Genomic DNA, 14,755 nt, shown 5'->3' with positions numbered 1-14,755 from the left:
TTGTTCCGTGAGTTGACGGTCGTCTCTGCTTTAACAGGGAGCCCAGGGGCGGCCCGGCCTGGACGGAACAAAGGGAGACCCGGGAAGCCATGGGACTTCGGGTTTCCCAGGTGATGACACCTCCCTTCCACCGTCACATGGGTGCCCTGCTAAAAAGTTTTCCGCCATCACCGTGACCCTCATGCCCATCCTGCGCCACCTAAACCGATGCGCGTTGCAATGCCAACCGCCATTCAAAGAGGATATTCGGGTGAACGCCAGGTGAGGGATCTGGCCCAGTTCATGCCGTGAGACCCCTCCACCCACTCGATGTAGCCAAACAAATGAAACCGTCACGTGCACGAGCATTTAACGTGCCGATTGTGAGTTATCGTTGTTTCAGCTCGCCCGTTAAGTTGAGGAACACATTCTCGCAGCTGAAACGTGGCGTTCAGATGCGGCGTTCAAAGTCGGAAGTCACTTCCCCGGGTGCTGTCCTGAAGATGCTCGACGCGGTTAGAAGCGTGGCGTCGACCTAGAATTTAAGCCACAGGGCTTTAACCGCCGTGGACTGGCGCAGTAGCGAATGTTTATTTTTATTTTATGTTTTCGTTGCGTTCGCTTCGCAGGAGAGAAGGGCGTCCCGGGACATCCTGGAACGCGTGGAAACCCCGGGGAGACGGGACCGGTCGGGCCCATTGGTGAGCGACTTCCACGCACGCCACCATGCCGTGGCTCTACGCAGCCGCCCAGTCTTGAGGCTCAACGCTGAGCGGGGAATCGCCTTCCCTGGCATCAGTGCCAGGCAGACGCGCCCGAGCGTGGCGCAGTGCGGTGGTTCGCTCACTGCGCGACGAACCCGGCGACCCGGGTTGGACTCCCGGTCACGGCCAACACCAGTGACGGTTATCCGAACCGGTCCTGGGCCTCCCATAGGTTGACCCAGTCTCAAATGAGTACCTGGTGCGGTGTGTAAACATCGGCACTTGGGAGACAAAGGCGGCCGGGTGTGGTGTTGGCCACCCACCCCCTCGTGTGCCGTGCCAGGCTTGATAGGTGCTCGCTCACAGCACTTGCCCCAACAGTCTGTCAAGGATGTACGGGAGATCTTTATCTCGTTGTGAGCATGTGTGTCTGTGGAAGTACAGTACGGGGAACGGTAGTGCAGTGGTTAGCGGCACTGCGCTACGAAGCCGGTGACCGAGTTTGATTTCCGATCACGACGAATAATGATGGTGTATATATTTGAACCCGTCCTGAGCCTCCCCTTGGGTCGACTCAGGCTTAAATGAGTACCTGGTACAGTGTGTACATTTTAGCACTGGGCAGGCAAAAGCGGTCAGGCGTGGTGATGGCCACCCACTCCTGCTTGTGTGCTGCGCTGGCCTTCATATGCTCTCATTAACAGCACTTGCCCCAGCAATCTGCTAAAGACTATATGGGGGACTTTTTGTCTTGATCGTTGTTTGTGCTTGTAGGTCCTCCCGGAATCGCTGGAACACCTGGAGAGGTCACCGTCATCAAGGGAGACCCGGGGCAGCCAGGATCACTTGGGTTCCAAGGTCCCAAGGGACCTCCTGGTCGTCAAGGAGACCCTGGCCCTAAAGGTCTCCATTCCCCCCCCCCCTCTCTCACCTGTGTTACACCGTCACCTGTGTTACACCGTCACCTGTGTCACCTGTGTTATACCGTCACCTGTGTTACACCGTCACCTGTGTCACACCATCACCTGTGTCACCTGTGTTACACCGTCACCTGTGTCACACCATCACCTGTGTCACACCATCACCTGTGTTACACCATCACCTGTGTCACCTGTGTTACACCATCACCTGTGTCACACCATCACCTGTGTCACCTGTGTTACACCGTCACCTGTGTCACACCATCACCTGTGTTACACCACAGGCTTCGTGGGCCCCGACGGGCCGCCTGGCCAGGACGGGTTCCCTGGAATCGACGGGAGCCAGGGGCCTAAAGGCAACATGGGGACTTCAGGCGACCCGGGTGAGAGCACCGCTGGTGGTGATGATGATGATCAACGACCACGTTTGTGGATAAAAAAAAAGATTGTTCCGACAGCCAAGGTCCCGATAGGGGTTGCTGGCTGCCTTGCTGTACCTCATTGACATGTGGAAACCTTGCGCCCCCATGCGGTGATTTGGTCACAGAGCCTTCAGCAGTAGAGCCTTCAGCAATATAACCTTCAGCAGTGGCACCTTCAGCAGTGGGAGTCTGGTTCGTGCTTGGATGGTGGTATATTTGTGAATGTGACGGTGATTGCAATGCTACGGTTGTTTCCATTAGTGGTTGCCATGGTGGTGGTGGTGCGATTGTGACTCTGATGGTGGCATTGATCGTCAACGCGATGCTGATGATGACGATGATGACGATAATGCTGATGATGATGACGATAATGCTGATGATACCGATGACGACGATGGCGATGATGACAATAATGCCGATGATGACGGCGACGACGATGCTGATGATGATGATGATACTGATGACGACGATTCTGATGATGATGATACTGATGATGATGCTGTCCACGGTGCGGCAGGCGAGGTGGGTCGTCCCGGGCCGCAGGGCGTGGACGGGATGCCCGGCTCGAGGGGCCAACCCGGCAAGGCCTCCATGCCGCACGGCTTCCTGGTGACGAGGCACAGCCAGGCCAAAAGCGTGCCCAGCTGCCCCCAGGGCACCGAGAAGGTCTACGACGGATACTCGCTGCTCTACGTGCAGGGCAACGAACGCGCGCACGGACAGGACCTGGGTACGACGTGCCCCACGACGTGGCGTGTTGCAGTGTAGCCGCGATGGAGGTCGTGGGTACGATCCCGACCCCGACGCCTTTTGCATATTCGGAGTTTGCATGCGCCTCTCCCCGTGGTTGCCGTTGCAAGCCGAAACGATTGTCGCTCACGCGTTGACTCGCCCCCCGTGGTGCGCAGGCACGTCGGGCAGCTGCCTGCGCCGATTCAGCACGATGCCCTTCGTCTTTTGCAACCTGAACAACGTGTGCAACTTCGCGTCGCGCAACGACTACTCCTACTGGCTGTCCACGCCCGAGCCCATGCCCATGAGCATGGCCCCCGTCACGGGGCCCCACGTGGAGCCCTTCATCAGCAGGTGCTCCCCCACCCCCGACCCCCTCGCGACTCGCCTCTCTCCGCGCGAGATGAAATACAAAAGCGATTTTTTAACGCATCCCATCAGCCGCACGGCCTATTTGGGAGCGCGCCGCCGGTGGTGGCCGCGGCCGCGCTGTGCGTGGATGCTCGTGATCCAGCGGCGTGGAGGCAGCGGCGGGGGGTTGGTGGATCACCGCAACAAACGTTGTGAAACTACCCTTCCTGTGGGCGTCGAGGAGACGCGGACCCTGGCTCGCCAGGAGAAGGCGGCACAGCAAAATGATCTGTCTGTGTGGGATTGAGCGTCTCCCGTGCGCCCCCCCGTCTCCCATTCTACCATCTCTCGTGTGTCACTGTCTCTCCCGTGCCTTGCCGGCGCAGGTGCTCGGTGTGCGAAGCATCGGCCATGGTGATCGCCGTGCACAGCCAGTCCGTCACGGTGCCACCGTGCCCCGAGGGATGGGGATCCCTGTGGTTCGGCTACTCCTTCATGATGGTGAGACGCTGCCCGCCACACCTGCCTCCCCACCTCCACCCCAACCAAGGTGGCTAGGAGATGTTGACTACCTCGCCTGGTGTGCAGGAGGTCGTGGGTTCGATCCCGAGCACGACGCCTGCTGCTGCTGTATATTTGTAGTTCTCGTCTCTTTCTCCCCGTGGCCGCGTGGATTTTTCTCCCGGTCCTCTGATTTTTCCCTCCACGTTTAGAATCAACATCCCGCGTTTAGAGTATTTGGCTTCTGCTATAACTTTCCACATAAACCACTTCGTTGAGCAATCGTTTGTGGCCAGGTTGCTTCTGAAAAAGAGCTACATAGCTCAGTGGGCCTTACCTGGTACAATAAAAACAGTTTATAGTTTAAAATAAAAGTTATTTTCTCTCCTCCTGCTGCTGCCTACCTCCACCCAACTCCCCCATGTGCAGGTGCAGCCACTGTGGGCGTCGCGTGCGTGTCGTGTGGGTGTGGCGAAGAGGCACCGATGAAATGTTGGGCCCCTGGCAAAAGTGAAACACATGTTAAAAAGGATGTGTCAGTCTTAATGGTATCATTACTGGTAGCACCGTGTAGATGTAATCTAACCGAGTACGCGGAGCGAGACCGTTGAGCATCGTGCCCAACAGCGCTCGCTACAGCCTCGAGAACGCAGCGGCGAGTTGCTCCTTGTAATTACTTCAAGACGAACCAGAGCAACGTCAGACGAAGCCCCCCTGGAGTTTGCGTCTTAAGCTGCAAACAACCCAACTAAGCAACCACGCTCAAGTCTCACGGAGCCGGATTACGGCTCCCCAGATATACGTCGGGGCCGAGCGCTGACGAGTAGCAGCCCTATAGGCGACCGAGTAGATTTCGACAGCGCGTCACGTGATGCCAAAATCGGGGACCCTCGGCCTTCAACGCCGGGGCGGTTGAACAGATCGGGGCAGCGCCACGGCTCGTCCGACGCCGACGCGCACTCACGCTCGCTCGTGTGTTGCAGCACACGAGCGCCGGGTCGGAGGGCTCGGGACAGGCGCTGGCCTCGCCGGGGTCGTGTCTGGAGGAGTTCCGCTCGACTCCCTTCATCGAGTGCCACGGGCGAGGCACCTGCAACTACTACGCCAACTCCTTCAGCTTCTGGCTCGCCACCATCGATGGCAGCAACATGTTCCGGTGAGCCGCGCGGCGCGTTGTCGTCATTGTTGTTTGTTTCGTGGTGGATTCGTGTCAACACCACGGGAGGATCTTGAGGTCGCAAGACCGTTTAGGAATCGAGCCGGGAGCCCCACGCCATTGCGATTCATCGAGTCGCAAGGGGAGCGGTAATGATGCACGCGTTGGCAGCGCTTTTGTCCGTCCACTGCCGGATGAGGGCCTCCCCACTCCCTGCTGGCCGTCGGAGATAATTGACCGTGTTTCACCATGTCGGTCGGTGCAGATTGACGATTGAGGCACAGAGCTACTCTCTGCTGACAACAGATGGAAATATCACATTCCTAACAGATCATGATTCATTCCTAACATTTAGACAGCAAGGCATCATGGGTAAAACCCCACGCGATGCCTTGCAGCGGCGCCCGGTGATGGAGCCGCGTGCTCACGCTGCCTCATGCCACCCTCGCGGAACAGGAAACCGCAGTCGGAGACCCTCAAGGCCGGCGACCTGCGGTCACGCATCAGCCGCTGCCAGGTGTGCATGCGACGCACGTAACCAACGCGCGCGCGCGGCCGCCAAATCCACGTCGCCCACGACGTCGGCGCCACAGCTTCCAACGACGCCGCAGGTACCGCCCGCCAGCCAGCCTGCCAGCCCGCCAGCCCGCCAGCCCGCCCGCCCGCCACCACTCCGGACTCCGCCCCGGTTCCACGACCAAGCGTCTCATCATCACCAGCAGCAGCTTCGCAACCCCGACGCCGCGGCCGTCGATGGTTCTTGCCGGCCCCAACGTCGGATGGACGTCCTCGCCGGCTTCAGGGAGCGGCCACCTCAACCCCTTTAATCCAGCCCCACGGGTATCTGTTTGGCGTTCTCCAGCCCCCGTAGTGTACGGAGTCCAGACCAAATATTTTACTTGTTGGTACCGCTCGAGATGGTAAAACTTGAGTCGTAGCAACGTCGATTAATGGCCACCGAAAGTAAATTACGCACGAACCCAAATTGTGCGCGTTATTATGCAATCCACTTTTTTATTACCACGTGCAGAAACCGGTTCCCATAAAATATTTGCCACCGTCTCTGGACTGCCGCAGCCACGTTGCCTCAACCCTTTGTTGGGTCCTCACCGGCACCGTGGGTCAGCGTCTCTTAACCAAGCACGCAGCTGGCTGGCCGTCTCAACGTTCTCCAGCCACACACAAAGCTGGGTGTCCATCCTCATCGGCGTCCAGAGACAGCCATTACCCCCCCCCCCCCCCCCCCCCAGCTGGCTGGTCGTGTGCCTCCGAACGCCACCGCGAGCTGGTCCACCCTCACCGGGTCCTACGCCGCAGCAACTCCCACCACCGTCCCCCCCTCTCCACCACACGTTTCTCAGGCCTGGAGCGGTGATCGTCATCCAATTGTCGCAGTCGCAAACTCCAGGTGCCCGGCCGGCACTTGGAGACAGACCGACATTATTTTTTTGTTTTTTAAGAGAGAAAGTAAAACAGTCGTACGTGACGTTAAATGAAGTAAAAGCAAAAGAGGTATCCAATACTGAACCACAATGGTGCTTATCGTTATCGTGATGTGTGTGCATGCACACGCTATAATCTGTGTGTATTTATATATAAATGAGTAGCGTAAACACGGTGCATTCGGAAAGGAACACGAGTGGTGGGCGGGCGGGCGGGGAGGCGAGTGATGCATTGTAGGGATCGCTTCTTTTGACTGCGGACAGCAGCACATGCCGGCCATGCAGGGCCCGGTCGGGATCATCCCAGACGCAACAATGCAAACATGCGGCTGGCCAATCACACGCCGAGCCATTTGACATCGGCTGAGCAGATTCAGGTGACGATGGGTGACCATATCGCACCGCAACAAAGTCGACGGTATTCTATCATGATAATCATCACAAGCGTGCCAAGGCTGTTTCTTTCGTGAGTTTAGCTTATTGTCATTCCCCCGCACCAACGATTAGCACGGTTGGCTAAATACGGTGCAGAAGAATCCATATTGCAGTTTTTTCTTGGGTTAGATCACGATCTAATATCATCCATAATACAAAAATCCTGTATTATGGATAATATTGATCACGACATCCTCCACGTTAAACTGCTGCAGAAGAAGTTCACTATACATGACGTGCGTACAAAAGCCCGTTAAACCTACTGCGTTCGAAAAACAGCGGTCAAAAAAGCACGCGGATGATTATTCTCGGACGCGGGACACCTGTTGCGCTCAGATGCCTGGCAAAACGCTCACAACTTCGTGCGGAATGAGGTTTGCGTTGGGTTGTGCTAGAGCTTCGGCAGCCAAAATGTTGGGGATGAAAGCTGACGAGGGAGCACACACGTGACCGTTTACGCTCTCGATCAGTTATTGACCACGTTGCAAAGAAGCCATGTGTGAATATACGTTTCTATATCGATGTGTGTGTGTGTGAATTGCAGAGGAAGCAGGGCACGTCCATGAGGCGGTAAGAGGAAAGCACGTACTTAGGAACTGAGAGAGTGTAGCCCGCTATGCATTGACAGACGTCAGTCACTGGACTTCCGTGGGGAAGTAGGAGAAGTCACTCAAACCTATTCTCTACCATCCCAGGACACCCATGAAATAGAGCCTAACCGCGTTCTTGCTGAAAATAAATAAAATATATCTTTTCAAATTAAAAAAGCCACCTATTTTCTATTTGTATCCATTTAGTGAATTCCCATTTTTCCCAAAGTGGAATTTTCACCTTCAGAACAGCCCAGCTGTTATAAGCTTCCTGTGGTTATTTCCACGGTAGCTGCCTCATTAGACCTGCTTGTGATTGGATGGAATTTATGACATGCGGCTTATGAGTCAGCCCTCTCATCAACTGCTTCTGCAATGCATTAATTTGAAGGATAAACAAATGCTAACGTGTCAGAACGTGCAAAGTATTAGTCCATCCTATTGAAAATACTTGTGGTCGATTGAACAGTGCCGATTAAAAACAAAAGTGGAAAGTTAAGCAGGTAAATAGTAACAATGTTCATGTTTAATTCAACGTATAATAAAGAGTAATTTCTTTTTTAAGTCATCCGGTGGAGGTAGCCACCAAACGTCGAATATATTTTGTAACAATGAGGCATAAGGCCCAGCAGGGGTCGTGGGATTCCAAAGCCATTGATGGGGCCGTGTCAGTGTCAGAAAGTGGACTTGTGAGGCCCAGTAGCCTCAGGAAGTGGCACCACGAGTGCATAGGTCCTTTCCCTGCTTCTGTCGCAACCTTCGCCACATAATAAGGTCACGCATCAGTTGATGTACCGAGCACCTCAACTTGCACGGAAACTCGACCGTTGTGTTTTCTATAGCTCTCTCCCGAGTTCCTCGCCTCTACGCATCACCCTCCGTGCGTTCACACCTCCCTAGGCCATCCTGAAAGCCATCGCTCATCGTTTCGCAGCATTTCCTTGCTTGCCTTTGACAAACTTCTACTCCCATCACCCCTTTGAGTTTTTCCGCATCGCCCCGCAATCTTGACGACCCCTGGCTATAAACTTGACATAAATTACAAATGGTTTAAAGTGAATGTTATTTCAAATTGGATTTCGAATAGCCAAGTGAATTGAACTTTCCTTTTTCTAAATAATCCTAAGAACACACACACACACTTAGCACGTGAATATACATTAATATACCTCAATATAATAAGGATGTGGCGTTTGCATGCAGAGTAGTACAAGACTCACAGTTGTAATGATCCTTCACTCTTGATTAAAGGAAGGGAATAACCTAAATAACAAGCAACGTGGACCCCACCTGTTCCATCTCTACAGGATAGAGCGTTGCACCCTCGCACGCATGGGTTTTCTCCCGAGCGCTACGATTTCCTCCCACGTGTAAGCGCTCATTAATTGGCCGACAAGGCCCTCATACGTAGAGGACCGCAGAGCTTGGGCAATCATTGGCGATCGACTCACCTTCCCGTTTGCTTGTGGTTCACGCGGCTCCTCGCGCGGCACGGTATTCGCTCGCTCGCGTATACCGGGCGGTCGAAAGGTGTGCTCTAAAACCGGCGATAATGGCGCTCCTTTGTGGGTCGGTGATGTTGAGCAAGCTCCGCACACGTGCTGCCGAATTTCGTCAGCGACTAACTGGGCAGACCATTGAACATTTAAGCCAAGTTATCGGCAGGCCGGTTCAGTTCAAATACCCATCGAGGCCTATCTTGTTTGTGCGGGTGGTGCTGCACCCACACCACTCGCACACAAAGATCTCCGCCCCATAGCCTGACCAGACTGTTGGGGCACGTGTTGTCTCCACCAACGACAATAATTACGAATGCCACGAGGTACTCATTTGAGGCCGAGTCGACCTAGGGGAAGTGCAGGACTGGTTCAGATAATCGTCGCCAAAGTTGGTTCGCGAGCGGGAATCGAACTCGGGTGACCGGGTTCTTACGGCAACGTGCTCCCCGCTCCACTGCCGCTCCCCATGACACCGCTCACACACCCGTCCGTAGACTTGACTCTCATGCAAGATCAGCGTCGTTTTAGGAAGAAGAAGAAGAAACCGTGGCCACAGCCAATGACGAACATCGCGTCCTTGCGTCGAGCAGTCCTCGCCACCGGTTGAGTCATAATGTAAGCCACCGCACAGTGCACAGAGCTGGGCGTAGCCGTGGCGAGATGTTAACTACCTTGCCTGGTATACAGGAGGTCAGTGGGTTCGATCTCCCACCCTGACGCCTGATGAATATTTGGAGTTTGCGGTGTCTCTCTCTCTCCCCGTGGTCGCGTGGATTTCTCTCCGGGTCCTCCTGGTTTTCCTTCCGCATTTAGAATCAACGTCACGCGTTCAGAGTGTGTGTGTCAGCTGTCAACTTACACGTGATGATGATGATGAGCGGCCACTCCGTTGAGGTATCATTTGTGATAGCCAGGTCGCTTCTTAAAAAAAATAGACGTAAAATAAAAATAAAAGAGTTTAGTTGTTGAGTTTTCAGCCTACAAGGGGTAGAGATAGACACATTGGTGGTGGTGGCGAACTGGCTGAGGGATTGGGCGAACCGAGATGGCACCACTGACATCCGGGGGTTCGAATCGGAGTGCAAGCCGCCCTGCGATTCATCTGCCTCTTTCAACTTTGGCGAGTTAATGGTTTCAGCCCAGTGAACGGGGGTTGAAGAAAAATATCATCATGCTAAATTTAGTTTTTAGAATGCATTTGGAAAAATGCCAGCTCTTACAATTAAACATATTTGGTTTTTAGTCACCGTGCGGCTAACATTTCTGTGTGGCGGGGCTTGGAGGAAAGTGTGTGAATAAAAAAAAACGTCACTTTTAGGGATCTCATAAGTAGTTCTGCGATCTATATTTCTGCGGGTCGTTCTCTATATCGCAGGGTGGTGCATTGCTCTGTGAGAGTTCTGAATGGACACCCTCTGGCATGAAGCTGACAGCACCGTTGGATTACATTTAAAATCAACAGCCCCAATGCAAACCTCGACCATGGCGGAGACAATCAAGATGGGAATTTAAGAAGCCATGACTTATGCGATTATCCTGTGATATACATATACACAACAACAACAACCACCATTCGCCACTAAGTGGCGGTGACGTCACCACGACGCTTGTGCCAGGCCATGTGCACCCTGAGGCCACGTGAAGTGTCGAACGCCCGCTGGCAGGAGGTCACGGGGCAGACCCAGGTGCCACGGGTCGACTGACCGAGATGACCGAGATGACTGCCTGATGCACCACCTGTGCCCCCTACTGTGCCAACTTGCTGTGCTTTAGCCACCCGGCGCTCCACTCGTTGTTGTGAGCGTCGCTCCTCCGCCCTCCGTTGTTGTTGGAGGGCGACTGCCTCCAACTGCCCAGTAGCGTCCTTCACGAGCCTCCTCCACTGAGGCCGATCTTGACACCGCTGGTACCAGTCATCGGCAAGTCCACTCAGCTCCACGTCCGCCTGTACCACATCACTCCATCTCTTCTCTAGCCCGTGCCGCGCCCGTTTAGCCCCCTCGATCCGGCCGAACAAAAGCTGTTTAGGCATGCGGTGGCTGGGCATGCGGGCTACATGACCCAGCCAACGCAGCCTTGCCTGCCGGAGGAGCTCACTGATGGGACTTTGCCCAGATCTTTCAAGGACTTGTGAGCTCCTCACACAATCCAGCCTGGTTAAACCCAGGATGGATCGTAGGCAGGCCAGCCTAAATGTTTCCAACCGGCGAAGATGCTCCACCAGGGGGGTCCATGTTTCGCAAGCGTAGAGAAGGGAGGGAATGACCGTGGCCGAGAAGACCTGAAGCTTCGTGCGGAGCGACAGACCAGGTAGCTTCCACACAGCGTTACACACAACATATGTTGATTGTTACATTATAATAGTATTTCTGTAGTCATAGTGCATTCATTATCGCATATATGCTTAATAGATACGACCGATACCTATTATCATCATCATCATCACCAGAGGTATTATTCTTCACTACTGATTTTCTACTTCGCTTCCCGTAGGTGTGAGGCTGCCATAGAACCTAGAGACGTTGAGCTGTGCTAAGAGGGGGAGGGGCAGGGCGTAGGGGCCGGTGTAAGGTTTTGACGGTGCTCTTTGTGTCAGCGTTACATCAGGGAGAGGATTACGAAGCCACTTTAAAAAATTAAAAAACGTCTTGGCACCGCCGAGAGAGACGTCTGCGATGCGTTTGCGTCGCAGACGCGTGGAGGAGATCACGTGGGAACGGAGCGAGGGCGACGTCCGGCGCGCTCGTGCGTTGCGTGCGTGCAAAGTCGCGAACACGCACGGAGCCACGCACGCTCACACGGAAGGTTTTTTTTTTTTTGTGCCACGTGGCGTCGTGGAAAATATTCACGGCACACGACGCCCAAACCTCCAGACAGGTAGAGAGAGAGGGCTGCCCCATTCTTGTTGTCCCATAATGCTTTGCATGCGGGTTGTGCCCTGGGCTGTTTGGCACGATGTCCGACGTTATTCTCCACGTACTGCTGCTGGGGGTTTCTTAGGATCGGTCCTCCACAAAGAGGGACTTTGGTCTGTAATTTCTTTGGCATTCTGGTCCCGGAGAAGCTCCCAGAACTTGGAGCGAAACGTCGAACGTCGAGTGGAACACCACGCGGTGCGATCCGAGAACGCATTGGAGGGCTGCAAAGCACGACCGCACAAACTGCGCTGCGGTGTTCAACAAATACAGAGAAGTGTACTCACGTTTAATGTCATGTTTTTTTTAAAGGTATGTTTGCGATGTTTTTTGTCATACATGATCATGCCGGCTCAAACACTTGTCCACCTCTAAGCGTGAGTGACGATCAACCTCGTATTTTATGTTACACGTTTTAGCATTGGAGACACGCTTGCAAATGAGTTGCTCCATCTCGAGGAATTATCCAGGTGAAATGTTTTAATAAACAATTAATTTTTCTTTTAATCATAAGTACGCCTGAGCCTCAGGAAGCCAGGTCTTTGTGGCAGCGATAACCTCAAGCAGCAGGCATCTTTAACATCCGAGGTAGAATTTAGGAGCGTCTTTAATATGATCCTGATACCGGATAGGAACAAAATTTAAACCAAATTTATCTGCCCATTAAGTGGGCCTCCCAAGTAAAACTCAACACCCGTGAGTCACTGTGAACCAGGGCAGTACGTACATGCAGAGGCCAGTGCCTCTGCCAAAACGTAGTTCCACAAGGTGCAGCTCCACGAGGCAGAACAAACTCTGATGGGGGCTCCCCAATAGTTGTTCAGCATTTTACGCGAGCTCTCATTGTGCCTTCACTTTATTCCTTTGACCACCACCACCACCAATCATTTCAACAACTCATCCCTCATCCACCCTCATCGTGTTTGCAACTATTTTCCTCCTTCGGCAACCACGATCGCTCTCTCGTGTGCTTCCGGCACTTCGTCTTCTTCTGCTTCATATGGCTGCGGGAAGAAGCTGTAGTTCGATGTCGAGGTTAGCGATCCATTCAACGGCTTCAGGCGAGGCAGAGTGAGTGGCCGCGATGTCACCGGGGAACGGATCTCTCAGGGCCAGGAGTTCGGTACGTGGGTGAGCGCCTTGACTTGGGGGTGGCCACAGTCACAATTTGGTTCTGCTCCTCACATTCCACTTGTTGGAGCACGTGGCCACATCTTCCCCGGGCCAGCGTCCACAAGCGGTCGAGGGTTGTCCAAGTTGTCCGTGGAAGGTTGAACCCTGGGAGTTCACTGCTCGGGTTCGGGTTGCATTTGGTGATGTGTGCGGTCAACCGGGAGTTGAGCCATCGAGCCGTAGGGCTGCCACCAGTTTGTAGGGCTTTGGAGTGTATTCCAGCAAAGGGCTGGAATACATTGTCCCTTGTCGAACCTTCATTCTGCTCCTTCTCATCCAGCACCTTCACGGAGGCCGCTGTTGTCCACTAATTTTCTGCAGCAGCAACAACAATAGTCCTCCGCAGGCGCCATGCTCGTTTTCCACTGCAGAAGCCGACCCGTGCCGCTGACGTCACACGGAGTGAACGAGTTCGAGACCCCGCCACCCCAGGCGCCGCTTGTCACGTGAGGCCAGTGTATCACGGCTTGGCTCCAGGCCTCGTGTTCGGCATACAGCCAATGGGTAACTAAAGGCACCGCGAGGGGCCTGACTCGGCTTGGACGCGCCAGTGGAAAAGGCACAAACTTGGCTCGGTTCTAGCTCCGGCCCACTTCTTAATGGTCGTGCAAACTGCGGCACAGTTGCGTGCCACTTTCCGCTCGGTGCCACAGTCGCGTCCAACTCCTAGCGTGTCGCAGCAGGGCCTCGTGCACGACGAAGCGTGCCGGTGACGTTGTCAGTGAGAGAAGTTGACGTGTGAAACATATGCAGGTCAATGCCAAAAAAATATATTGTGCGGTAAAGTATTTTTACAAATTGTGAAGTACGGCAGTGGGTTACGTTCGCCATTTATACGCCAAGAGATTTTTGTTATTTTTATTTGAGAATAAAAAACAATTTTCAGGAAAAGTTCTTCTTTGCAGAGTACAGGTTTCACAGCTGTGACCGTGGATCGTTTGTCAAACAATAATCATCTTAATGAAATTATATTTTTTGATTAAAACAATTATAGGAAAGACAATTTGCTTACTTTTGCATTTCGTCCGACAGTATTTATAATTTACAATGTAACCTAAATGCGTCAGTATTCAAGAACTGAAAAGTGACAACTGTATTGATTTTGAGGATGGATCTGCTACCTGTTACTGATTATAAGTGTAACGCGATGACATGATACTATTAACGTCGCCGTGGAATAAACACGCCCACATATTGTTCTCCCGCTTCTTGCAACTCCATTCACGACCTGCCGCGATGCGGCGGGTTGGGCGCGCTCCGGACGTGCCGTCCAGAGGTCACTGGTTCCGCCTGCAGGTGCAGCAGGTGTTGACTCACATCCCCCTCCGCCTTTGTTGTTGCTGCTGCTGCTGCTCACGTACCACACTGCTCGATCTCCCGCGCAAATATGTAGCCGGACAAGCGGCCCCATCGGGATCATGGTCCTCGTGGGAAAGGGTCGAGCGAGAGTCCAAAAAAACTAGCCATCTTCTTGGTTCTTTCGGTAAAGTCACGTAGAAGGGAAATAAAAAAAATAATAACAATAAAACATGATAAAATAATTCTCACGACGTTTCGGCCACAACGCAAGCAGCCGTCCTCAGGTGAAAACCCCCTTCTACGTGACTTTACCGAAAGAACCAAGAAGATGAATCCCTGCAGTCACGAAAGCTTTAAATCGAAAACTAGCCATGTTGGGGAATGAATAACACTGGTCAACACACTTTTTGTCGCATAAGGTATTCCAATGGTTTTAAGGTAATTTTGGGGTGCTGATTCCAAATCTGGCATCAGGTTTTTGAGATATCAAATATTGCATTTTCAATAAAAACTGCAGAAGAAAAATATTAAATAAATGTGGATATCTACATAAAATGATATTATAAACACACTATTCTAAAAATACAGCGCCATATTTTAACACTAAAGCAGTCACTGACTCGCAACAACTTGCAAT

At 53.1% G+C, this 14,755-nt stretch overlaps 1 protein-coding gene across 1 annotated transcript in view; it reads left to right on the top strand.

Annotated features, from left to right (window-relative positions):
- LOC144735692 (uncharacterized) overlaps positions 1-14,018 on the top strand; it is a 99,855-nt gene extending 85,837 nt beyond the window's left edge. Inside the window, exons 44-52 of the mRNA XM_078618170.1 lie at positions 38-110; positions 609-680; positions 1,458-1,586; positions 1,888-1,986; positions 2,543-2,755; positions 2,934-3,111; positions 3,495-3,609; positions 4,593-4,765; positions 5,222-14,018. Of these exons, the coding sequence (XP_078474296.1) occupies positions 38-110; positions 609-680; positions 1,458-1,586; positions 1,888-1,986; positions 2,543-2,755; positions 2,934-3,111; positions 3,495-3,609; positions 4,593-4,765; positions 5,222-5,303 (1,134 nt within the window). The 3' untranslated portion in view covers positions 5,304-14,018. The remainder of the gene's footprint in view (positions 1-37; positions 111-608; positions 681-1,457; positions 1,587-1,887; positions 1,987-2,542; positions 2,756-2,933; positions 3,112-3,494; positions 3,610-4,592; positions 4,766-5,221) is intronic.
- Positions 14,019-14,755: the final 737 nt, after the last annotated feature.

The sequence above is a fragment of the Lampetra planeri genome, chromosome 56 (assembly GCF_965212315.1).
Source record: "Lampetra planeri chromosome 56, kcLamPlan1.2.h2, whole genome shotgun sequence".
NCBI classification, from domain to species: Eukaryota; Metazoa; Chordata; class Hyperoartia; order Petromyzontiformes; family Petromyzontidae; genus Lampetra; species Lampetra planeri.
Note: the sequence above shows the minus strand (reverse complement) of the source record. Positions and strands in the feature narration are given on the sequence as shown.